Raw genomic sequence first — 25,987 nt, forward strand, 5'->3', positions numbered from 1 at the left:
CGAGGTGACCCAGCGCCTAGTGGCTGCCCCTCTTGCTGGGGGAAGGCGTCCAGGTGGACCAAGTAGGCCGAGAGCCGGTAAGTAGTTCAAGGGGCTGATATGGAAGACGTGTACTGACGGGGCCAAGAGGAGGATTTTATTGCTCAGCACAGGAGTCCCCTGTGCGTTTCCGTACAGCCATGCGTGATCGAGAACCGCGCAGGACGTCAAGCCATCGGCCGCTCCCGAAGCCAGGCGCCGGGCCGGCCGAGCGTTCTAGCTGGAGGCGGCAGGAGGGGTTGGCCATGCTGGGGGCTCCGGCGCAAAAGGGCCGCGCTTGGCTCGGCGCTGGCGCAGGCTCCGGAAAGCCCGGATGGCCAGGACGGCGCTGGCGGCAAAGCCGGCGCTGGCCGAGCCGGCCAAGAGCCCCGTGGCGATCTCGGCGCCGTGCAAGTGGCAGTCGAAGCCGGCGTGGCCCTTGCTGCGGTACAGCTGCTCCCGTTCGCGGCACACGGCGGAGGCGTAGGAGGCGCGCAGGTGCGCGTAGTAGAAGTACAAGCCCGGCGGCAGCGCCAGGGCGACGGCGGCATCCAGCAGGGCCTCGGCCAGCAGCCAGGCGGGGCAGCGGGCGGGCAGGCGCAGGAAGGCGGCACCCAGCGCCAGGGCGGACCAGGCCAGCAACGCCCCGCCCGTCGCCAGGGCGCCCTGGGCCGCCGGCCGGTGCTGCTGGTGGAAGCGCGCGTCCAGCCGCCGGGCCCGCTCCCCGTCGGCCCCGCTGAAGCCGCTGTAGGCGCCGCCGTAGGCCTGGTAGTGGGCGCTGCCCAGGCTGAAGAGGCCCGTGTAGCCGCCGGCCGAGCTGTAGGCGACGCCGCTGAGGCCGACCAGCAGCAGGCAGGCGAGCAGCTGGAGCAGGCGGCAGCCGGCTAGGAGGCAAGCGGCCCGCGGCCGGCCGTCAGGCAATCAGCCCGCCCCGACGTGCGCCGGGAGTAAAGGGCCCCGCCCCCCGCCCCCCGCCCCCCGCCCCCATCCCGCCGGGCCCGTCGCTGGGGCCCAGGAGCAAAGGCGGACGCTCTCCCGGCTGCTCTGCGCGGCCCCTGGCCTGAGGGGGCGCTGCTGCCTGCGCGCCTGCCGCCCGCCCTCACCTCTGGCTGTGCACAGGTAGCGACAGCGCGGCCCGTCCAGGAGTCCTCGGCGCGGCGCCAGGGGGGCGTCCGGGCGGCTACGGGGGAGAGAGAGCGCGAGCGAGCGAGCGAGTCAACGCCGTAGGAGCCCCCCGCCCGAAGCCCCACTCCCTCGCCTGCCTGCCTGCCTGCCTGCCTCACCTGGGCGCCCGGGCGGCCTCTGCCATGAGGGGAGGAGGGGGCGCGCTCGGCTGTGAGCGAGCTCCAGGCGCTTCCGTGCGGCTTCCCGGGGCGTCGCCGGCCAGCGCCTGCCTCTTTTCCCCGCCCGCCCCCCTCTCGCCGGCCTTGGCAGCGGGCGGGCGGGCCGCCTGCTGGCGACCGCTTCGATTTTGTTCCGTGCCTTCCGGACCTCCTTTGCTCTTCCTCTCTGTAGAGGCCCAAAGTGGCGCCTCTTGCGTTTCTGTCCAAGCAGGGCACAGAGTGCTGCCCAAAGGTATCCGTAAGCTTCCCCGACTGACAGGGAGGCCAACCTGGGACTTATGTGGGGCTCTAAGCCAGCCTTTCTCAACCTTTTGACCATGCAGGAGCCCCTGAAATAATTTTTCAGACTTCCAGGAGCCCGGAAGCTGGCCACACACCCCACCTTGCCCCCAGAAGTGACATCACTCTCTGCACCCTTACCCCTCCTTTTGCTCTCTCTCCTCTGCCTTTACTTCCACTATGGTAGCTCTGCCTCATGTAGACTGGAAAAAAGCGCGGGCGCTGAGAAGATAGACTGGACCCCCCCCTCAATACCATGGCACTCCCGTGGACTCCTTTCAGAACTCTCATGGACTCCTAGGGGGGGCAACATTTGCCCACCTTCAATTTTCTGGCATTTCACCTGTTCTCTAAGAATTGTCAAAAATAATGCACAGAGGATCAGAAATTTCATCTGCATGTTCTTTTAGTGCCCTTGGATGCAATGGTCCTGCCATGTCCCTATTCTTTTTCTTACTTTGAATAGAACTAAAGAACCCTTTCTTGTTGTTTTAGCACATACTAAGCTTTACATTTCCTACATTCATTGGTTATTCATTCGTTTGTTTGTTTATTTATTTAAATTTATATTCAGCCACCCATGGCAAGCCGTTTCATGGTGTATCAAAGCATTACAAACCCCACATAAATCCCCCAAACCCCATTAAAATCCCATATATTACAATAACAGGCGGTAAAAATCCAGATCCCTCTTCCCAACAGCACAACTACACCAATATGATGGCCTATGAAAAGGTTGCAGTACCTTCCAGGCGGGACCTACAATCTTCTATAACTTGGCCTCAACGATAGACCCGGTGGAAGAGCTCCATTTTGCAGGCCCTGTGAAACAATGGTAATTCTTGCAGGGCCTACAGCTATTCCTTGAGCTCAGTCCACCAGGTAGGGGCCAGGACTGAGAAAGCCCTGGCCCTGGTTGAGGCCTGGTGAACTTCCTGGGGGCCAGGCACAACCAACAAGTTGGTACATGCAGAGCGTAAAGCTCTGTGGTGGGCATTGGGCAACAGGCAGTCACTCAGATATGTGGTCACAAACTGCTAAGGACCTTAAGGTTCAAAACCAGAACCTTCAACCTGATCCAGCGGGCAACTGGCAACCAATGCAGCTGCCTCAGCACTGGATGGATGCGGACCCTCCAAGGTGTTCCTGTGAGGACTCTAGCAGCCGCATTTTGCATCAGCTGCAATTTCCAAGTCAAAGACAAGGTAGGCCCACGTAGAGCGAGTCACAGAAGTCAATTCTGGAGGTGACCATCACATGGATCACTGTAGCCAGGTTTTCCAGAGACAGGTAGGTCTGTAGTAGCCTCGCCTGGTGCAGGTGGTAAAAGGCCTGGCAGGCTACCTTTGTGACCTGGGCCTCCATGGTCAATGAGGCCATCTCTGCTCCATGGTCAATGAGGCATCCAAGGTGACCCCCAAATGAATGAGCAGGAAGGGATATCTGTCCTGGAGCTTTACAAGTCTTTCCACCAGAGATCCAGTTGGGTGTATTGGTTAGGAGTGCGGAATTCTTTTTTTTTTTTTTTTAATAGAAAGTTTTTATTTTATTTTCCAGAGTTAAAAACAGTGAGATACATGCAATCTACATTGTTAATACAGAAAAGGAGAGCTATACTCTTCATTTGATACACTTGGTTCCCCATTTTTAATCCCTTTTGTAAATAGTTCAGGTAAGGGCCCCATTATTCTTGAAAGGCCTCTTAGTGTCAGTTTGGCTATCTTGGTAAGATCAGCTAGTTTATTCACCCAGTCTTCTGTCGGAGTTAGTTCTTACGTTTTCCATTTCTTGGCCAATTCTAGTTTTGTTGCCGTCGTCGCATAGTAGAAGAAGCTCTGTATGTGGGTTAGGAAGCACTGTGGAAAAACATTTTGGTTCCCTGTTTCAATCTTACAAACCCTCTTCTCTCCATTTAAGATTATAGACTGGCTACAATATTATGGACTTTTACCCAAAGCTTACAGACTTTTTATAGACTTTTTCACGTTTGCACCACATTTAAAAAGAGAAGTCTACTTTGTTACCATCATTTCAACATTTGTTTGCATAGTTTCTGATAATTTTAACAATCATAAACAGCTTATACTTAACATAGTCCTAGAGCCCTCCACATTTTCACTAGAAAAGGGGAAAAAGGAGAAAAAAAAAAAAATAAGCCTACTTAGTTGTACGGAAAGAAGAGAAACAAATATATATAAGTATACATTGTTAATACCAAAAATAATAAAATGGAGTCTTCATTAATTAATAAAAAAGATTTTTCGTTAGTTATATATACACCTCCTCAGCTAGAAACCTTCCTTTAGTTATGCTTTAAATTTAAGCTAAAAGTCACTACACAGATATGCTAGATAATTCAAATTCAGCTATCATAGGAAATCTAAAACCCCACACTATAATGTAAGCCCATTCCATTAGGTGTCTCCTTTTAGTTATGCTTTGATTTTGGGCTGGTAGCCACTGCGAAATTAGGTTTAATAATACAAATTCAGCTTACTTAAAAGATCTTAGATCCCAGATTAACTTCTTAACTAGTTATAATGCCTATATGACTACATAAAGGAGGTAAAAGAGGAAAGGAATTTCGACCACTGTATTGCATTTCCATTCCCCAAGCTTCTTAGGGAGGTCTCATTTCGAGGCTTATTACGTCTTGTGGCTCCCGTTGACTAATGTTCTGTCCTATTGGTCTTTGGCTGGGAAAGTATAGTTGTAGTCTTTCCCTCGGAGTATACATCGATAAATCTTGAAGCAGTTGTACCTCCTGGACTCCAATATCAGTACAGATGTTTTTCCATGAAGCTCCTTTCAATCGATTGCTTTCACCGCAGATCCATATGTCTTTCTTGTGTATTGTTGCTTTGGAGTGGCTGTATATCTTCTCAGGTAGGGTGTCCTTATCTGAGCTGCAAGACTCTGACATCCCCTTTTCCATCTCCATAATTTCAGATTCCTCTTCTGCTGGTAATTTTCCATCTTGTTTAGAGCTATCATCAGCCACTACTATTGGTTCATCATTCCTGTTAGAGACTTCTTCCTTAATGCCTTTGAACTCCATAAGCATATTTTTAAGTGAACCATTTAAAGATTCTTTCAGGTCTTGTGTTTGTTTGTCTAGAAGATATGCAAATTTTTTAAACGAAAACATGTTCCAAGTTTGGAATTTTGTTAGACTAAATCAATTATGCATATGTTGTTTCCAAAATATATTTGCAATTTTGCAAATAGCCAGTAGAGGTCCTACAGAGTCCTAACGAAAGCAACAGTCTGTTTTTAATTAAAGGAATGTCTCTAAAGCTTCGTTCTCGCGAGATTCCACGGCTCTAATCTCTCTTATCTTCGAAGACAAAAAAACAGATATAATAAGAACTGTTACTTATTAGTTTGAGTTGATTTTCTTCTGCTTAGAAAAGAAAATTAGCCTGCCTCAAAATGAGGTGGCATCAAGCAGAGCCAGAAACGGGGGGAAAAGTAAAGACGGAGAAGCGAAAAAGCACTTGCATCTCTGCGTTGATTAATGACTCAGTATCTTGAAATCTGGCAACTTCACCCCCTTCAGTAGTAACAAACAGTCCTGTCACTCTGTCACTCTGGCTTGTTTGGATTAGCGAGAGCAACTCTCCACGCCGAGAGTTCATTCCAGGGAAGAAGGTGCCGAGGGAAACCCCACTCACTGTTTGCAGGCTCGATCTGATGTCTGCCAGATGTTTTCACTCCGGAGTTGTGGTGAGTCGAAGGTCTTGCTGGGAGGTATCCAATTAGCTTTGTAGATTAAAATAAGCTTTGTAGATTGCAGAGTTGAAAAAGGAAGAAAAGGAAAAAAGATTTTAAGATGGCGGACGGCGCTTGCTGGACCCTGTGCACACTGAGCTTACGTTCCAGTGGGAGATTAATTTCCCTGCGGAACAGAGAGGCCCCAGAGATTCACAAGGAATTCCTGAGAAGATTTATGGGTGGGTTAGCGTACCCAAAACCCAATTCTGTCAATCACAGCAGCGATTGACCCTCAGTGGAACAGGAGCTCGAAGTATTCGAGCTATCCAAGTGCCATGGCTCCGCCTTGTCAGGAGTGCGGAATTCTAATCTGGCATGCCGGGTTCAATTTTGCACTCCCCCACATGCAGCCAGTTGGGTGATCTTGGGCTCGCCACGGCACCGACAAAGCTGTTCTGACCGAGCAGTGATATCAGGGCTCTCTCAACCTCACCCACCTCACAGGGTGTGTTGTTGGGAAAGGAAAGGGAAGGCGAATATAAGCCACTTTGAGACTCCTTTGGGTAGAGAAAAGCATCATAGAAGAACTAACTCTTCTTTCTGTGACATCCTTGATTCTCGTGCCAGGTAGACAGCATACCTCCCGAGACAACAAGTCTGGTCGACACAGTTTGGCTTCTACTCTCAATAGAGAATCTTCAATTGCCAATCCTAATCCATTGAGGAGCAGAAGAGCTAGACCTCTCATCTGCAGGAGCCTGTGAAATTTCTTCTGAGCTTCGGGGGAGATGGGGTAATAGCCTTTGTCCCTGTGGTCCAGAGTCTCTATCTACAGGCAGATCCTGGAAACAATTTCTCACTGTCAGCGTGCAATACACCTTATTTTTTGACACCTCAGGGAAACATTCTTCCATCTGTTGTCCTCTTGTATTCTCCTGTAATTGATGAGACACCTTTTCCACCTCTTATATCCACATTCCTTACAATCCCCAGCTTGGTGTAGTGGTTAGGAGTGTGGACTTCTAATCTGGCGAGCTGGGTTTGATTCCACATTCCCCCACATGCAACCAGCTGGGTGACCTTGGGCTGGCCACAGCACTGAGAAAGCTGTTCTGACCAAGCAAGAATATCGGGGCTCTCTCAGCCTCATCTCCCTCGCAGGGTGTCTATTATGGGGAAAGGAAAGGCAAATGTAAGCCACTTACTCCTTTGGGTAGAGAAAAGCAGCATATAAGAACCAACTCTTCTTTTTATTTCATTTGGGACAATGTGACTGTAATGTGATGTAAGTAGTATATAATGTAATTTAGAATCTAACTTTCTGGTCTCAGAACGAGATAGTAAACTATCACAGCTTGTTACTTATGAGGATGCTTCCATGCTCTTTGAATACATCTTTGCTGGTCTTAAAGGTGCTACTGGACTCAAATTTTGTTGACCTTCAGAATGTCCTCTCATTAACAACCTTGCTCAAGTCTTGCAACCCAAGGGCCCCCATGGCTTCCTGGATGGAGTCCACCCATCTCATGTCAGGTCCTCCTCTTTCCTTGATGCCTCCCGCTTTTCCTGGCATGATTGTCTTTTCCACGGACCCTGGTCCTCTCATGATGTGGCCAAAGAATGAAGGCCTCCGTTTAGTCATTTTAGCTTCCAGGGTAAGCTAAAACAAAGGAACCACAACTATAAATTCCCTGACAAGTTGGTATCCAACCAAAACCCTCCAGTGACAAAGAATTCACCACCTGATGTGGGAGTCTGGTCCAGAGATGAACTGACCTCACTGTCCAGAAGTTCTCCCTCAAATTTAATCGAAGCCTCCTGCTGTCATTCGTATCCTTTAGTCCGAGTCCTCTGATCTGACCAATGCAACCAGAAGCATATCTTCCCCACCCAGCGCAGCAGCGCAGGACATCTCTTAAGGTACTGGGAGAGGCTTATCTTGCCTTTCCCAAAAGGAGGTAAAAACATGCATATGGGTTTCCCTTCCCTATTGTATCCTGACAACCACCTTGTAAGGCAGCTGAGGAAGGCGGCTAGTCCAAGGTCACTCAAAAAGCTTCCCAGCAGGGTGGGGATTTGAACCCAAAACTCAGAGCATAACTCAGCACTCAGACCATTAAGCCATGTGGAATCCTGCTTCTGAGAGTAGCACCTCCACCCCCCCCCCCCGAATATAGCAGTGTTGCACACGGTCCAAAGGGTCTCTTCTTCTATGGGTCATCCATGCCCCAGATGGAGTCTTTCTTCCTTGTCAGTCTGTAGCTCCTCATCAATATTTCTGCATTGTATGCAGTTTCCAGGATTTTCAACTTTCAAGGGAGTTCTCTGCCTCTTCTTTCTGCAGTGACAGTTTTCCACAGCTGTTTTTGGCGTTGCCACCAGAGTCTTGGAAGCCTCTGCTGGAGAGAGCCTAAATGCAGTCCAGCACTAATGCTGCAGACGTGGCAACTCCTGAGGCTCTCTCCTAGCTCAGCACATTGATAGAGGTTTGTGAAATGATGCATGAGGTAGAGAGAGTAGATTCAGAGGAATTTTTCTCCTTCTCCCATCCAGTAAAGCTGACGGGCAGTAGGTTCAGGATGGGCAAGAGGAAATACTACTTTACACTGAGAGTGATTAAAAGGTGGAATTTGCTGCCAGAGGAGGTAGTGATGGAAACAGGAACAGGTGACTTTAAAAGGGGATTAGACATTCTTTGAGGACAGGTCTATCAACGGCTGCCAGACTTGGTGACATAGGGGAACCGCTACATTCATAGACAGTTAACCTGTGAATCCCAGAGCCAGGAGACAACATGAGGGGAAGGCCTCGCACTATGTACCCTGTTGTTGCCTGACCAGAGGAACTGGTAGGCCTCTGTTGTGAGACAGGACATGCTGGTCTAGATGAACCCTCATTGATCTGATCCAGCAGGGCTTTTCTTAAGTTCTCAGTTTAAACATTGCTTTGGTAATATTCTCTTTCACTTAAGAAGTTTTTATGGCATCTCACAGCCTATAGCAGCATACAAACTAAACATTATAAAAATATCAACAACAAAATTAAAAGATACTAATTAAAATCCTATATTACCAGGGGGGCAGGGGGAGCCAGCCCAGCATAAGAAAGCAGCCCATCAAAGCAAAGCACTAGCAGCTTCAAATAACAATTTACAGGCTACAATAATGTTTAAGGGGGAAAAAAGTCTTTAATCAAAAGCCTAGAGGAAAAGGAACATCCTACCCTGGTGCATAAAGGAGAGCAACGTAGGTGTTGGGAGACTTCCACAAACCAGGTGCCACCAGTGAAAAGGCCCTGTCTTCAGTTACTGCCTGCAGGGTACATGAGTCAGCACATTCACTGGGCCAGGTAGAAAGAGGAAGTAGTAAGAGCCAAAAGAGAGGGTCCGCAGCTGACCTAGCTGTGGAAGTCTACATATGGGAACACATAATTTTCCCCGAGGGAGGAATAGGAGGTGATGGAGGGGGAGTTGGGGTAAAGTAGAGAGAGGGGGCTCATCAGGGCTCTGGGGTCAGGCAGTCCACTCTTGGAAGTGGACCTTTTCTCCAGAGGAGCTGCTCTCTGTCACCTTAAGGTCAGTTGTCATTCCATAGGAATGTCAACTTAATGGATCCTTCTAGGCCAGGTTTTGCTAAGGTCTGGGGGCCCCTGGCTTAGGGAGGAAGAGGAGGAAGGAGCACAACAGACCTCCCTTCTCTGTCTCTGCATTCTCTGTCCAGTTTAATGGAATCATAGAATAATAGAGTTGGAAGGGACCTCATGGGCCATCTAGTCCAACCCCCTGCACTTTGCAGGACACTCACAACCCTATCACTCATCCACTGTGACCTGCCACAACCTTAAGCCTTCACAGGATCAGCCTCTCTGTTGTTACCCAAATTGCTGGGGAAGCATGAATCATAGAATCATAGAGTTGGAAGGGGCCATACAGGCCATCAAGTCCAACCCCCTGCTCAACGCAGGATCAGCCCTAAGCATCCTAAAGCATCCAAGGAAAGTGTATATCCAACCTTTGCTTGAAGACTGCCAGTGAGGGGGAGTTCACCACCTCCTTAGGCAGCCTATTCCACTGCTGAATTACTCTCACTGTGATTTTCCCCCCCTGATATCTAGCCTATATCGTTGTACTTGAAGTTTAAGCCCATTACTGCGTGTCCTCTCCTCTGCAGCCAACAGAAACAGCATCCTGTCCTCCTCCAACCTTTCAAGGTGACAACCTTTCAAATACTTAAAGAGGGCTATCATGTCCCCTCTCAACCTCCTTTTCTCCAGGCTGAACATTCCCAAGTCCCTCAACCTATCTTCATAGGGCTTGGTCCCTTGGCCCCAGATCATCCTCATTGCTCTGTACCCTTTCAATTTTATCCACGTCCTTCTTGAAGTGAGGCCTCCAGAACTGCACACAGTACTCCAGGTGTGCTCTGACAATGGGACTATGACATCTTGTGATTTTGATGAGATGCCCGTGTTGATATAGCCCAAAATGGCATTTGCCTTTTTTACCACTGCATCACACTGCCTGCTCATGTTCAGGTTACAATCCACAAGTACCCCAAGGTCTCGTTCATACACAGTGTTACCTAGAAGCGTATCCCCCATCCAGTAGGCATGCTTTTCATTTTTCTGACCCAGATGTAGAACTTTACACTTATCTTTATTAAATTGCATCTTGTTCTCATTTGCCCATTTTTCCATTGTATTCAGATCTCGTTGAACTCTGTCGCTATCTTCTGGAGTATTTGCCAGTCCTCCCAATCTGGTGTCATCTGCAAACTTGATGAGTAGTCCTTCCACCCCCTCATCTAGATCATTAATAGCAAGAGGCTGGGTAATGCAGGATCTTTTACTACCAATTTTTACGGGGTCCTTTCCCTGGAAGAAACCCTTCTTAAATGAAGAAGACAATTAAGCTTACACTCAGGGGAAAATATCAGGGTACATTCAAAACATACACATAAGCAAAAACATACATACACTAAGTTCTACACGGGGACAAGTTACACTAAGTTCTATAGGGGGAACAAGATACTGCACCTTTCTTGGATCCAAGCAGCCAAGACACAGGGTTCACGACATCAGGGGTGGACAGGATGCCGGTTGTGGAGGGACAACACACACACACACCAGGGGTGGACAGGATGCCGGGTGTGTAGGGAACAGCAGCACGCACACACACATACAGGGTGTGCGCAAGGCTTGATATAATGTTTGAAATTCCCGGTCCAGCCCCAGGGAATGCCCACTAGGAGGTCCGTGATTGTTGATTGGTCTCTGATATTATGAGTACCTGATAGGTGGTTTGAACTGTGAGGTCACTAGAGTGGGAGGTGTGGAGTAATCTCATCAAGTAGAACAATACCTTGGCTAGGTGTAATGTGTCACTAATGGCCCTGTCTTTGTTTTATCAGGAAGGACTGGGGGAAGACATTTGGGGATAAGAGATGCTGCTAGACAGAAATTACATTGGACAAGAGAGACAAAAGAAGTTGCAGTTAGTACCTTGAAGGGATATTCCTTTCAGGTAGATAGTCTAATGGTCTTTGGCTGGGGGTGGTGGTGATTTAGATAACATGCACATTTATCTCAGTCAGTTGGGCAAGGAGGAAATGTAGTGAAGCCCAAACAAGATGGTGACTTGGCCTGGCTTCCTAGGTTTCTTAAGGGGCCCTACTGACTCCATAATCTGTGCGTGAAGGTATCTCTGTTTGAGGTACCCTTCCATTATGGGCTACCTCTAGGGTAACACTGTCAGATGGCTATACAGCCTCTGTTTAAAAATGTCCAAAGATGGAGAACCCACCACCTCCTGAGGAAGCCTGTTCCACTGAGAAACTGCTCTCACTGTCACAGGAACTTCTTCTGGATGTTGAGATGGAATTTCTTTTGAATTAATTTCATCCCATCTCTCCGGGGCAAGAGAGAACAACTCTGCGCCATCCTCAATATGGCAGCCTTTTAAATACTTGAAGATGGTTATCAAATCCCCTCTCAGTCATATCCTAGCCAGGCTAAACAGACCAACAGCTAGGCTCCCCCAACCTTTCTTCATACATCTTGGTCTCCAAACCCCTCACCATCTTTGTTGCCCTCCTCTGGACACACTCCAGTTTGTCTACATCCTTCTTCAACTGGGGTGGCCAAAACTTGAACACAGTACTCCAAGTGAGGACAAACCAGAGCAGAGTAAAGCAGTACCATCACCTCCCGTGATCTGGACACGGTACTCCGTTTGATACAGCCCAAAATCCCATTTGCTTTTTTAGCCACTGAGTCACACTGCTGACTCATGTTCAATGTGTGGTCTACTAAGATTCCTAGATCCTTTTCACACTTGCTACTGCCAAGACAAGTCTCCCTCATCCTATATTGGTGTATTTGGTTTTTCCTACCTAAATGCAGAACTTTACATTTGTCCCTATTGAACTTCATTTTATTCAGGTTAGCCCACTTCTCAAGCCTATCAAGATCATCCTGTATTCTAATTCTGTCTTTGGTTGTTTTTGCTACGCCTCCCAGTTTAGTATCGTCTGCAAATTTAAGAAGTATTCCCTCTAAACCCTCATCCAAATCATTTATAAATATGTTGAACAACACAGGAACCAGGACAAATCCCTGGGGAACTCCACTTGTCACTCTTCTTCAAGAGGATGCTGAACCATTAACAAGTACCCTTTGGTTATGATCTGTCAGCCGGTTATCAATCCACCTGACATAATAAGGATCCATACCGCATATTACCCAACCTGTCCTGCAGGTTCCTTTAATTCCAGCCCTGGCAAGCCCAGGGACCCAATGGTTCTTCCCCCCAGCCTGCTGTTTGCAGAGTGCTCTGTGGCTTCAAGGACATGGAGGCTGAGAGGCCAGAGGTCAGACTGCAACAGAACATGCAAGAGGAAGAAGTGGTGAAGTCACACATCAAATACCAGTGATGCAATGAACCAATATTGACTTTGGCCTTAAGTATGTGGGGTGGTGCTTTCCTCAACTGAGAGGCACTGTCTTCCTATCTGCCTCTCTTAACTATGGAAAATCCCGAAACACAAGAAGCAAAGATGGCCCTCTCTGCTAGACAAGACAGCGGCCGTGTCTTGGATGTGGACCAGCAGGCAGACCTCCATCATGCCAGTCACTGGTACCAATGGATGGCAAGCAAGAGTGGGCGGTGGCACCCCCCCAGCCCCTTGCTGAGAGGCGGAAGGGAAGAAGAGTGCTGGCTCAGGGAATGAGGGGTGCCTTGACCATCCCTCAGCACAGCAAGCAAGGCAGGCAACCTGGGAGCACCACCCACCAGGACTCAAGGCCAGGTTGACTACCCTGCCTCTATCCCAAAGGTTCCGGGCTCCAGCTAGCAGCACTAGAAGCCCCGGATGAGCACCCACTCCTCTGGTGCCAGGCAGGGCTGCAGTCCTGTCCTCACTGCCTAGCCCAATGAGGCCTGGGATAGTAGTGTTGGAAGGTACCTCATAGGTCATCTAGTCCAACCCCCTGCACTATGCAGGACACTCACAACCCTGTTGCTCATCCCTTGTAACCTACCAACCTCTTGAGCCTTCACAGAATCAGCCTCTCCGTCAGACAGCTATCCAGCCTCTGCTTAAAATTTCCAAAGATGGAGAGCCCACCACCTCCCGAAGAAGCCTGTTCCACTGAGAAACCGCTCAAACTGTCAGGAACGTCTTCATGATGTTTAGACAGAATTTATTTTGAATTAATTTCATCCCATTGGTTCTGGTCCATCCGTCTGGGGCAAGAGAAAACAACACTGCTCCACCCATATGGCACCCTTTTAAATACTTGAAGATGGCTATCAGATCCCCTCTCAGTCGTCTCCTCTCCAGGCTAAACAGACCAAGCTCCCCCAACTTTTCCTCATACGTCTTGGTCTCCAAACCCCTCACCATCTTTGTTGCCCTCCTCTGGACACACTCCAGTTTGTCTACATCCCTCTTCAACTGGGGTGCCCAGAACTGAACACAGGACTCCAAGGGAGGCCGAACCAGAGCAAAGTGGTAACATTACCTCCCGTGGTCTGGACACGATACTCCATTTGATACAGCCCAAAATCTCATTTGCCTTTTAAACTACCAAGTCACATTGATGACTCATGTTAAGTGTATGGTCTACTGAGACTCCTAGATCCTTTTTGCACATGCTACTGCCAAGACAAGTCTCCCCCATCCTATATTGGTGTATTTGGTTTTCCTTCCTAAAAGCAAAGATGGCCCTTTCACCAGCTGTGCTACTCCCTGCCAGGAGGTGTCCCTTGGGTTGGTGTCAACCAAAAGAGCTGTAGTGACATGCAGGTCCCTGTGGCTATTTACAGTAAATGTTTTGTTGGGCTGGTTTTGTGCCTTTCATTGCAGTTTTGTTTTCCTATGCCTACAGCACAGTGGAGTGTGTGCTCTACCTTGGGTGGGAAAGGTGGGCTGGGAATGAAGCCAGGAAAACATTCCTCAGGGCTGCACTCCTGCCCACTGCTACAAATTTTACCCAGAGAGCCAGAGTCATGGGGCTTGGAAGGGATGGTGCCAGTTTGCCGCCCCCCCAAAAAAACACACACACACACAGTACAGATATTGTGGGAGGCAGCTATGTCCTCCAGGTGAAATGGAGACAGTTGCTTTCGGCCACACTATTGCCGCAAGACAGCACTTCCCCCCTCGTCAAGGGGGCACGTGTTGCCACGTTGCTGGGAGCCCTATCCTATTTCCTTTAAGAATTCTGCAGGATGTGGTCACCTGATTCCAATCAGGAATGCCTTGTAAAGTAGAGGGGCTTGGCTTTTGCCTAGTGGGGCACACCCATAGCAGTCGCGCCACCTGCCTTCCCTGCCAGGCTAGCAGGTGGCCTTGAGGTTCCAGTGTGCAGCCCAAGGACGTGGGGTGAAATGAGATACCTGGCAATGCTCCCCAGAGGAGGCTCCATGGAGTCCTTGGGCAGGCAAGAGGGCGAGGGGCAGTATGTGTGCAGGGGTCCCACCCCTGAGAATGTTCTGAGGATGTGGGGCAGGTCAGTTCTAGGGATGTGGGGTGGCCAGCAGTGAGCCAGGAGCTGGGGAAGCCACTGATGTGCTCAACACTGTGGGAACAATAGTGATCTACGGAGGGGGGGTTGAGGGGGGAGATTGGTAGGTTTGCAGTCCAGGAGATTGGTAGGTTTGGAGTTGGGGTTTCCCCCAAGAGTCCCAGAGCCACATTTGGGTGTGTGCAAAGCTTACGTTTTCCCCTGTGGACCGCCCTCCTTCCCTCCCTCCCTCCCTCGCTGCCTGCCTGCCTGCCTGCCTTATGTAACACAGCCTGTCACTTGACCCAGTGCCCCTCTTGCCCCTGCAGGAAACGCCCCTCCCTGGACTGGCAGCCCCCCACCCACTGGGAAACAGGCAAAGGTGGGCGGTTGCCTCACCCAAGCAGGCAGGGAGGGGGTGGCATCTTGCCAGGTAAGGTAGGGAGGGGAGGGGGTGTGCTCAAGGCCATGGTGACAGGACCTTGTGCCTGCTGCCCAGGCAGCTCTGGCTTCAGCCAAAGGGGGAGAGGCTGGCATGGAAGTGGGTCTCTGGGCACTGTCCAAGGGTCTTCAAGCCACCCTGCATGGTGATATTGACGGTCCCTGGGACATCCCACACCCCTGGGCTCATTGGCCAGCTCTTGGGGCCAGGAGCCAGTGGAGCCCCAAAGGGCGGCCTCAGCTTAGGTTGGCCTGCACTGGACCCTGGGGTCATCCACCTCCATCTGCCCATCTGCTGTGACAGTTTCTAAGCCCCCATCCCACCCCAATGGAGGCCCTGCCCCCCAGGCCAGAACCTTTCTTGCCCAGCCGCACAGGGAGGGAGGTGGCAGGCTCAACACGGATAGAGGAGGTTGGCCAGGGAGCCCTCCCCTTTTGTCTGGGATGTGTCTGTGTGTGCGTGATCAAGGGGGGGAGGACATTTGGGACTCATTAAAGCTTTGCAACGTGGACCTGCAGCTGGAAGGCTGGGAGCAAGGATTGCATCAGGCCCTGCAGAATGAGTCCTCGACCCTGTGAGTTTAACCGTTGTCACCCGCTGGAACTTGCGCAGAAGGGTATTGTACATCACTCTGGCTCGTGGCCATGGCTTTCATGGATTCTGCTGGCAGCAGAGTGTTACTCATGGGACTGGAAGCCTGGCCAGCCCACTATGATCACCAAGGGCTCTGAGTCTAGAAGTCCCCCAAGAGTGGAACGGAGCCCTCTTCTGAAAAGGGACTGGGGAGGCGGAGTTTGCCCCCAGATGTTTGGAGGCAGCTCAGGGCAGCCAGCCCAGGGAGTGCAGCCCTCCCCATCAGCCAATGGCTAAAGGCCTCTGGGAGAACTCCCCGTTCTTGGCTGGGACCCGGCAGGGGGCCACTGCTGGCTGCTCTCAGGCTGTCAGGCATAAAAGGCTTCTTCCGTGCCCAGGCAGCATCCAGCCTCTCCACTGCTGCTCCTTGTGTGGAATCCCTCCTCACGGAACAGACAGGAGTGCAGCCAGGACCTTTTCCCAGCACTGTGTGGCTTCTGCCCTTTGGGATTCCTCAGGTAAGGCACTGGGCAGGCTGGGAAGTCAATGTATGTAGGACTGCATAGGGGAGAGGGCAATGTCCCCCCTGCTTTCAATTCCTTGGAAGGAGGGAAGGAGAACAATCTGAGGAAGGGACGGAGAGGGACAGATGTGCCACTCAGCTGTTGCAGTTTCTTGGGCATGGGGAGCCGGCCATGGAGTCCTGAGAGGGAACAAATATGCAGACATGTCAGGGCTCCTGGGGGCACAGCTGGTTCCTGGAAGATTGGCACACCATGCCTCTTGATGGCAATCCCAGCTGTGTGAAACGCTGGCCATATATGCGGGCCATGCTAGGCCTGCCAGGCCTTAAGCCAGCATCCTCTTCCTAGGCCAGAAGACTGTCCACGTCTTGCCTCTCCTGTGGCCGAGGGCTCCCAACAGCAGCAGGCAGGACTGGCCATGTAGCCAGGGGTAGCTTTGGAGCCTTGGATGGAACTGAAAGGCAGGGTACAAACAAAGGATGTTGAGAGGCACATAGAGCTGGATTTCACTCTGGCAGCACCGTAGAGAACAAGACAATTCTTTGAGTGGAAGTGCCTGATGAAAGGAGCTTCATATTTGGAAGGCTTGCTCCTCAAAAAGCGTATTGGCCTGTGTGTCTGTTGTTTCTGGAGTGCAGCTGCAGACCCCAGGCTAGCCTAGCAGCCACCCTTAAAACCCATTCCCTTTCCCTTTCCAAGGCAGGCTTGAGTGACTCCCCACAGGGGGCGGATGATTCTCTTTCTGTTCTCAAGTTCTTTGCCTTCTCATTCACCAAGCCCTACAGGCCTACTGTTCTATCCCGGTTGCTTCCCAGGTGGCTTGTTCTCTCTGACTTGAGAGATGAATCACTGGGGGGGGGGGATCTAGTGCCTGTGTTCAGTGCCAATTTCCTGACATGCGTACCAAAAATGGAGGTTACTGAGCCCAGACAATGGTCTGTTTCGAGCCAAGCTGTCCCAAACCTCCAAAGGACAAAAGGAATTACACGAGTCCATAACACATAAACCATGCCAAGCGATGGTACAGTAAATTAAAGGGATTTTTAATAGTATTTATTTCCATTTATTTCCAGAACTGTTTTGAACAAATTAATGTCATTATGCTTAGAGGCAATGGGCTGTGTTTGCTTTACACGAGTATCTGGAAACTCTTTATTAAATGCCTTTTTTGTGGGAGCTCCAAGGACTTTATGTACTTCGCTCTGTTTCAAAGGGGAGCCTTGCGGGTCTGCAGCTGAACAGCTGGACTGGAATCCAGCATCTCCTCAGAGATCAATAAGACTTTCAGGCTGTGAGATTTGGAGAGTTCAGACTCTATTAGAATGGCAATCTCCAAGTCCTTCTCCCCCCTTGAGAAGGTGGGAGGGGGTTGGAAAGAATGCTTGTGATGGATGCATCACATAGACCAGGATACTGGAATCAGCTGGATCGCCTGTGGGAGGGGGGGGGGGAGAGACAATTACAATCTCTAGTGAGAGAAGAACCCTGTGTCCCTATCAGCCTGGGGGGTGGGTCAATTGTTCTGGACTTGTGAATGAACACAAGTTTAGGAATCTTGCTTGAATAAAAGATTACAACACCAGATTGCTGAAATTGAGTTCATTCACAAATTCAGAACAAAGGATCCCACTCCCTCCCTGGGCTAAATAGGGACATAGTGTTCTTCTCTCATTACAGAAGCTAATTCTGCCCCTGCCCCTCCCCAGCATTTCCCCCCCAGCTGATTCCAATCTATGTGGCACCCATGCGTCCTTCACAAGCATTCTTGACAACACTCTTCCCCGAGATTTCCATTCTCACACTTGACTGCACCAGGGAGTCTTCATTCTTGAAGGTGCTGGGACTTAGTGGAATGCAGAAAGTCCTGCGTTCAATCCCTGGCAACCCTCCCAGTGCCAAGAGCCAGGCATCACAGACCTTGGTCTGCTTGGAGGCCTTGGAGAGCAAGCAGCTGCCAGTCTGAGCAGATGAGGCTGACCTAGATGGGCCAAAAGGTGGGTCACATTCATTCATGTCAGTTGTATGGAAGCTGACAACTGCTGGAAACTCTTGTTCTCTGAGGTGCTCCTCCACTTAGTTCTTTATCTAGTGCACAAATATATCTGTACCTCGCATGGCCCTAGGAGCTGCCCTCATCTGGCAACATCTGCCTCATGGCTACAGCAACCAAGCTGCTGAGAAAAAAAGGCGGCAGGGGCGTTTCCTTCGCTCTCATGATCTTTCGTGTAACTGCACTTCCAGACTGCACTGCCTTAGAAACTGCAGCAGGAAGGAGGGAGGGCACAGGGGGCTTCTTTATGGATGCTGTGGTTGACAAACAAAAGTGCCAGCAAGCCCCTGGGAGGTGCAAAACGCCTGGTGCATGGGCAATGCAGAATCCTTCTGTGGCCCCTCACCTGCCAGAGGGGGTTGTCCTGTGTTAATGGAGCCTTGGAAGCGCAGTGTCTGCAAGGTGATGTGGGGAAGGACCAGCCAGCTAGCCTGCCGGAGGATCTCTGCCAACCTTTATCTTTGCCCCCTTCCCAGAGATGGACTCGTACCTGATCCAGGTGAAGGGGCAGGCCTCTCTCCGGGATGTCCACCTTAGCCTCCATGGGAAGTGCCCGTCTTCAGGCTCGGTGAAAAGTCGCAAGCCCCATTGGGCAGTCAGAGCCTCAGATATGTCCAAGAGGACCTTCAACCCCATCCGTGCCATTGTGGACAGCATGGAAGTGACCCCCAACCCTCAGAAGCCCCTCATCTCTCTGTCCCTTGGTAAGCCAGGTGTGCAGCCAGGTGTGCGGTGTGGGCTCATGCTGGGGCTGTGCTGTCACCACCAACTGGGCACTTGCCCCTCCTTGTTGCTCTGCAGGGGATCCAACGGTGTTTGGCAACCTCCCTTCAGATGAGGCAGTCATACGGGCCATGAAGGATGCCCTGGACACGGGGAACTACAATGGCTACTCCCCTTCTGTCGGTAGGTTGGCCTGTCTGTAGGGTGTGCTGTCTCCTCCCATTGTCTCCCTGCTAGGCAGCAGCAGCAGCAACATGGACTTTGTCTGTGGCAGGATCCCACTCTCACATGCCCAGGAGGGCAGCACAGTTCAAGCCTTGCTGCGTTTTGTTCATCTGTTTAGCAAAAGTCAGCTGCTGTCTGTCATAAAAAGGGTTAATGTTTATTGACACTAGTTGCTAGTGGGGACAGGCAAATGTGGGTCACTGGGTTTTGTTTCCTGGTATACAAAGTGTTTACCGGCCATTAGTTACCTGCTTGCTTTTATGCCTGCAACAAAAAATGGAAGAGAAAGTTTTCTACTTCCAACCTTTGTTCCAGAAGCAGAAGCAGAAGAAAAGAACCGTCTGCTGCAGGAGGGAGATCCGTATTGAAGTTCAGCCCTGTAACAGCTAGGTCTTAAGAGCTCCATGATGAGCTATAAGAAGCTATGCATTTTCTTGTTTTATTCCCAAGTTCCCCATCCCTGGTAATCGAGCAAAATATGCTTTTTGTCTGGCCTCATCATTTATATATTAACTGTGCTACTACTTTTACACAAAATAGCCAACATAAGGTGATTAAAGACCAGATGGTTTTTTTTTCTGAGCAAGATTGTTTTGTGAGTCCTGGCAGTAAAGTAAGAACAGAGTCAACACTTCCCACCCCAAGGGGAAATGAAAGAGTCTGGGGGGTGGGGGGTGACTCTGTAGATCAAGCCATGTTTGGGCTGGTTGGGGGGTTGGGAAGAGATCCTCTTGGTTTCAACTGGGACTTCACACTCTGTAGGACAGAGCTCTGAAAAGTTGTAACAGGGCCACTAAGCACTTTCTTCTCTCTTTCCCCTCCTTCAGGCTACCAGTCATCTAGGGAGCTGGTTGCAAAGTATTACAGCTGCCTGGAGGCTCCTCTAGAAGCTCAGGTAATAGAGCACGTTGCTGTGCGGGTGAGTTTGTGTATGTGAGAGAGAGACACAGAGAGAGTGTGGGGTGGGGGCACTGTCCCATGGGAGATACTGTCTGCAGGTCCTCAGTCTTTCTGAGGGACTCAGAGTGCCAGAAGGGGGCCTTGGTGGCCCTTGTGGGTGCCCGCCTTGGTGGTCAGTGGGCATCCCAGACGTGGCTGGGCAGCGTGTGCTTGCTTGCTGCTCCCAGGCTGACCGTTACCCGCTTTCCTCATGGCAGGATGTTATTCTGACAAGTGGCTGCAGTCAAGCCATCGAACTCGCCCTTGCTGTTCTGGCCAACCCTGGGCAGAATATCCTGGTGCCACGCCCTGGCTTCTCCCTCTACAAAACCCTGGCTCTTTCCATGGGAGTTGAGGTGAAGTTCTACAACCTCTTGGTAAGATATGGGCCAGGGAGGCTCAGCAAACACCCCTGTCCCCACCCCACAGGCAGGCAGGTCCCTTGCAAAGGATTCTTTCCCTTCTGCTCCCAGTCAGAGCCAGGAAGGAAGGAAGTGCAGTAGAGGTGCAGCACTAGTTTACAAGGTTTAGGGAATGGGTTAATTTCACCCACCGCCACCTTAGACTGGCCCCAGAGCTAAACCCTTGAGTTTCAGAGTATAGGAGGCCTTCCTTCTTGTTTGTCCATCTCTTTCTTATTTATTTGTCTGTTTGTTTATTTTTATTTATGTAATTTCTATACCGCCCTTACATATGGCTCAGGGCGGTTTACATACAACATCATAGGGGGATACATGGAATGAGTCAACATACAACATAGTCAATATACAACAATAACAATCCAACAGTGGTTCTAAACAACACAACTTCAGTGATCACAACAATAACAACATAACACAAACAGAAAAGTCTAGAAGAAGAAGAAGAAGAAGAAGAGTTGGTTCTTATATGCCGCTTTTCCCTACCCGAAGGAGGCTCAAAGCGGCTTACAGTCGCCTTCCCATTCCTCTCCCCACGACACCCTGTGGGGTGGGTGAGGCTGAGAGAGCCCTGATATCACTGCCCGGTCAGAACAGTTTTATCAGTGCCGTGGCAAGCCCAAGGTCACCCAGCTGGTTGCATGTGGGGGAGCGCAGAATCGAACCCGGCATGCCAGATTAGAAGTCCGCACTCCTAACCACTATACCAAACTGGCCCTTTAGGGCTGGCCCTAAAGTAGACTTGGGTGGTCTCCCATGGCAGGCCTGAGCAAAGGGAATGCCTGACCCTCCCCTGCTTTTCTCCTTCACACCAGCCAGAGAAGTCCTGGGAAGCAGACCTGAAGCAGATGGAGGCGCTGGTGGATGACAAGACAGCTTGCCTGATTGTGAACAACCCTTCCAACCCTTGTGGTTCTGTCTTCAGCAAAAGCCACCTCCAGAAGATTGTGGCAGGTGGGTCCCTGGCGGCTGGTCATGGGGTGTGTGGGTGTAACTGCCTCCCAGTTTGGAGCAGGCAGGCAGGCAGACAGAAGAAGCTATAGCCCCATCAGTGACTTGGAGGTCACTTTGTTTGTGCTCTGCCAGAGATTCAGAAGAGCTTTGGGCACTCATTAGATACCCTGTGGTGGTTCTGCTAATTCCCCTGGGCTAGACCTGGAGCCTCCCCAGAGCAACCCTAGAGGAGGGGACCTCGTGCCCTTCATGCAAGTCTTTCTGCCCTCCAGCTGGGGGGGAGGGGTTGGAGCCGTTTCCCCATTGCCTGCTCAGGGGGCTGACTGGTTCTCTGCTTTGTGTGCCCAGTGGCCTCCAGGCAGTGTGTGCCCATCCTGGCTGATGAGATCTACGCAGAGATGGTAAGTGACATGGACTGGGGCCATGGGTGGTCTTGGGCTAGAGGTATTCAGACGTGTTCTGTGGCTGGGGGGGGGGGCTTGTCCTGAAGAGCAAAAACTGAGGCTGCTGCAAAATCTGTCAGATGCAAAGATCCTGCATGGAAGGAATATTGCTTTCCCCACCCCCCTTCTGCTGCCTCCCCCCCCCCACACACCCCTTCCTCATATGCCTGAGAGAGATGACCCCACCTCTGTGCCCAGGTGTTTGAGGACTGCAAATATGAAGCCCTAGCCACTGTCAGCTCCAGCGTGCCCATCCTTTCCTGCGGAGGTTTGGCCAAACGCTGGCTGGTGCCCGGCTGGAGGATGGGCTGGATCCTGATTCATGACCGCAGAGACATCTTTGGGAAAGAGGTGAGCAAGGGGGGGGTGGAAGTGGGATGGGGTGGCCAAGACACCCTTGCATTGTCCCTCTGCATGCAGCAGAACAAGGAAAGGGCTGCCAGGGGTGGGCCTCCAAGGTCCCAGGCCAGGGCTCACTGTTGTTCAGAGGGCTGCCCACTGAGAGCCTAGCACTAGAGCAGGATTCTTGGATTTTGTGGGGCTGTTGAAAAGGCAGCCCTCACCAAGTCAGACACCGCCTTGGGGCCTTCTGTTAGGGGGAGGGATGGGCTACTGTCACCCACCATCAAGAGCCACCCCTCCCCACTGACCTGTCTTCTGTGCATGGTCCAGATCCGAGATGGGCTGGTCAGGCTAAGCCAAAGGATCCTAGGGCCCTGCACTGTTGTCCAGGGGGCACTCGGAGGCATTCTCTGCTGGACATCTCCTGAGTTCTATCACAACACCCTCAGCTTCCTCAAGGTACGTCCTGTCCTAGCTTCTCAAGACTGGGGAGTGGTCCTCACAAACTGGCGGTAGAGAGTGTCACCCCCCTCCTGCAGTTGAGGGTGCGGAGACCAAATGAGTAGATTAAGCCATCGTTGTTGCCACTATTGTAAATTTATCGGATCTTATTGTTATTTTATGGTTTTAGGGGACGGGGTTATGTAAGCCGCCTCAAGCCTTCGGGGGGAGGCAGGGTATAAATACAACTACAACAACAACAACAACAACAATAATAATAATAATAATAATATATCCACCACACAAGTGCCTCTGATTCCAGGGTTCAGTCCCCTCAGGCAGGGAGGGGCCCGCGCTGCTGGTGAGAGGCAAGAAAGCTGTGCAGGGGAACACCAACAGACAAAGTACACTCAGAAGTTCAAGGACAATTGCATAAATTAAAATCCAATCTACTCTTTGAAATAAATATAATTAAAGCTAAGTTGCCTGTTGAAACATGTAATCTTTGTCAGTGGGTTCCTGACAAAAGTGTATAAATACAACTGTTCCACTGCAAAAAGTTATGCAAAATTCATAAGCACAATATATAAAGAGTTAAATATCCAACATGGAGAGAAACTATTAATCTCTGGCTTGACTGGTGAGTCAGTGCTTGCTATCAGGGTTCTACTGATGTTCTACAGCTGTTAGATTCTTGCACCACAGGATTTTAATAGGCCTTCTCTCCTGTTTATCCCTAGAAGTGAAGGAGCAGGCTCTTTTTGCCTTCAAGCATCTTTTGTAGGTGACTTCAGGTTTAGTAAATGGAGATCCTTTTGCAGGTCACCATTATGCAGTGGGATTTTCCAGGGATCGTGGCCAGTTTGATTTGACTTTTCAGAATCTTGGGGTAAACACGAAGTAGCATTTTTGTAACCCTGGAGAGATGGCTCAGTGCCCATTATTTAATTTAGTTTCAATTAAATAGTTGGTAACAATTTTTAATCTGGTTAAAGCCTCAGAGATATGGATATAGCAGAGGCCCCATGTGGCTTAATGAATGTTTTAAGAAATGGTAAATCATCTTTGCTAAGATATTTGACAGAATGATTATGCTATCTCTGGTAAACTTTTTAGCCTGGACTCATAGAATCCTGGAGTGGGAAGGGGCCACACAGGCCATCTAGTCCCACCCCCTGCTCAGTGCAGGGTCAGCCTCAAGCATCCAGGAATAGGAGCTGTCCAGCTACTGCTTGAAGACGGCCAGTGAGGGGGAGCTCCCCACCTCCTCAGGCAGCCCATTCTACTGCTGAACTAGACTCCTAGAATCCTAGAGTGGGAAGGGGCCACACAGGCCATCTAATTCCACCCCCTGCTCAGTTCAGTATCAGCCTCAAGCATCCAGGACAAGTATCTGTCCAGCCAGCCACCTTTTCTAGCCCTGATTGCCCCCTCCCCCCCAACGTGCTGCTGCAGCCCTGGCTGAAGGGTGCCCACAGGTCTCTGTGCCCTTCAGTAGCCATTCCACTGGCAAACAGGCCTAGAGTGAAGCTACTTGGGGTCAACAGCAGAAATCACCAATTGATGTGTGATGCAATATATCAATGCCCACAAAGGGATTCCACCATGACCCAGATAAGTGCTTTGACAAGCTTGGACAGAAAGCCCCTTTCCAATGCTCATGGTGTTAGTTGACATTCCGGTTGGGGTTGCCCCACCCATTAAAGGACCCATGAACACTGGTGCCCCCCCCCCTCACCCAGGCTCCAGTTTCCTCTGGGGAGTGGCTGGAAGTGGCTCTGACCTGTCCTGCTCTGACTTATCTCCTCAGTCCAATGCCGACCTCTGCTACACGGCCCTGTCTGCTGTGTGTGGCCTGAACCCTGTCCAGCCTTCAGGGGCCATGTATCTCATGGTGAGTGAGGGGCTGTGGTTTGGTGGGACCACTCGCTGTGAGCTCCTTCCAAGGCACCCCAATTCCTTGCCCACAGGAAGAGGACCATGAATTGCATCCTGTGTGTGTAGGGGGGGGGGGTGCTCCCACCTAGCTGCCTACTTTTCTGCTAGTGCTCCAGACAGATGCAGCCTTTCCACTTTGCTGCTGCAGGTGGGGATTCATATGGAGCACTTCCCAGAGTTCGAGAATGACGTAGAGTTCACGGAGTGCCTGATTGCTGAGCAGTCAGTCTTCTGCCTGCCTGCTACGGTAAGTGGCTTCCCCAGCTCCACATCTCCCCTTGAAGTCCTGCAGAGGAGGCTGCCTATGGCCTACAGGGCCCCTGCTCCACAGCCCCCTGGCAAATGGGGCCACAGCCAATCTCACCCCCCCTGTTTCAGCTCCAGCCCCTCCTCACTGCTTATATGTGCTTTCTTAAGAACTCAGTGGATGCCTATGCCTGTGGTGCATAATGCTAGCTAGCTCTGCCAGAGTCGGAAGGACCCAAAGGGCCTTTGGGAGGAAGCAGGGACTGCCCCACTCCCCCCAGAGGTCTGAAGTGGAGTGCTAACCAATCACGACTCAGCAAAGAATGCGGCTGGGAACTTAACAGCTGTTTGGCCACACCCAGCCTTGGTGCTGTGGTCTACCCCAGCTTGTTGCCAACACTAATAGAAGAGGGGAAGGGGTGGGGAGGGGGCAAGACTTTTCAGCCTCTTTTCAGCTGCTCTTGGGTGGCCTGCAGTGGGCAAATCAATTTCCTACACGTTCGAAACCAGAGAACAGGAATATCTGTTTTAGACTCATTACCTGCCAAGAAACATGGGGGCTGGAGTCTGGAACCTTTGAGCCTAGGCCATCTCTGGCCCCATGTTTGGCTTGGCTCTGGGAGATGAGGCAGGGTTGTTGCCACAGGGGCTGACCAGCTCAACTCTCATTTCTCTCCCATTTCTCTTGGCAGTGTTTTGAGTATCCCAATTTCTTCCGTGTGGTGCTCACCGTTCCAGCAGACATGATGGCCGAAGCTTGCCGACGCATCAGGCAGTTTTGTGAGCAGCATTATCGGGGTGAAGAGGGGCCTCAGGAGCTGGAATGTGACAAGTAGCCACGGACAACTCCTCCACTCCACTTGTATCCAAGTCATGCCATCAAAGGGGCTGTGCCATGACAGCCTCTGCCCCAGGGGTCCCTGCTCCCATCCAGACAGAGCCCTGGACCCAGCATAGAGATTGAACAGACTTTCAGTGACACTCCTTCCCTCAGCAGGCCACTTGCCAAGGCTCAGAGTACACTGGGAGGGGGGAGGGATCAGCAGGGGCCTATCTAGATGTATAGGAGCATCTTCTTGGCAACCTCGGCAGGGGTGTGAGGGGTGGCCGATCGAGCCCTAGTCACTAGCATGCAAATGGGAGGCAGCTCTGGGGGCCTGCTCATCCTGCCCCACAGGCAGGGAGAACTTTTGTCTGGCACCCAGCACGAGGAGCAGCCCATTCCTTCCTATGCCTGTTGGAGCTTCCTAAGTTATTGTTTCTTTTGTATGAATAAATGGCCGACCGTGTACTGAGACTGTGCTCCCTTTCCGCTGAGCGTACATGTGTGAATGCCTGAGCCAATGAGACCATACATGTCCACTGACCCCA

General features: G+C 50.9%; 2 protein-coding genes across 5 annotated transcripts; one reads left to right on the top strand and one right to left on the bottom strand.

Moving 5' to 3' along the window:
• On the top strand, positions 1–25,918 carry TAT (tyrosine aminotransferase). Of its 4 annotated transcripts, XM_077310518.1 has the most exons (13): positions 15,185–15,373; positions 15,771–15,890; positions 18,423–18,650; positions 18,748–18,852; positions 19,722–19,789; positions 20,052–20,210; positions 21,068–21,206; positions 21,555–21,607; positions 21,848–22,000; positions 22,322–22,450; positions 24,243–24,326; positions 24,519–24,617; positions 25,309–25,918. In XM_077310518.1, the coding sequence occupies exons 1-13, from the start codon at positions 15,358–15,360 to the stop codon at positions 25,450–25,452; spliced, it is 1,497 nt and encodes a 498-aa protein (XP_077166633.1). In that variant the 5' UTR covers positions 15,185–15,357; the 3' UTR covers positions 25,453–25,918. The 4 variants fall into 4 exon arrangements, with proteins under 4 accessions (XP_077166635.1, XP_077166634.1, XP_077166633.1 ...); XM_077310520.1 differs by lacking the exons at positions 15,185–15,373; positions 15,771–15,890 and adding an exon at positions 1–77; XM_077310519.1 differs by lacking the exon at positions 15,771–15,890 and having other exon boundaries at positions 15,179–15,373.
• MARVELD3 (MARVEL domain containing 3) lies at positions 115–1,709 on the bottom strand. The gene is made up of 3 exons (XM_077310526.1): positions 1,302–1,709; positions 1,122–1,198; positions 115–902 (listed from the first exon to the last, which is right to left on the bottom strand). Exons 1-3 carry the CDS (start codon positions 1,325–1,327, stop codon positions 256–258), a joined length of 750 nt encoding a protein of 249 aa, XP_077166641.1. The 5' UTR covers positions 1,328–1,709; the 3' UTR covers positions 115–255.
• Positions 25,919–25,987: the final 69 nt, after the last annotated feature.

The sequence above is a fragment of the Paroedura picta genome, chromosome 14 (assembly GCF_049243985.1).
Source record: "Paroedura picta isolate Pp20150507F chromosome 14, Ppicta_v3.0, whole genome shotgun sequence".
NCBI lineage: Eukaryota > Metazoa > Chordata > Lepidosauria > Squamata > Gekkonidae > Paroedura > Paroedura picta.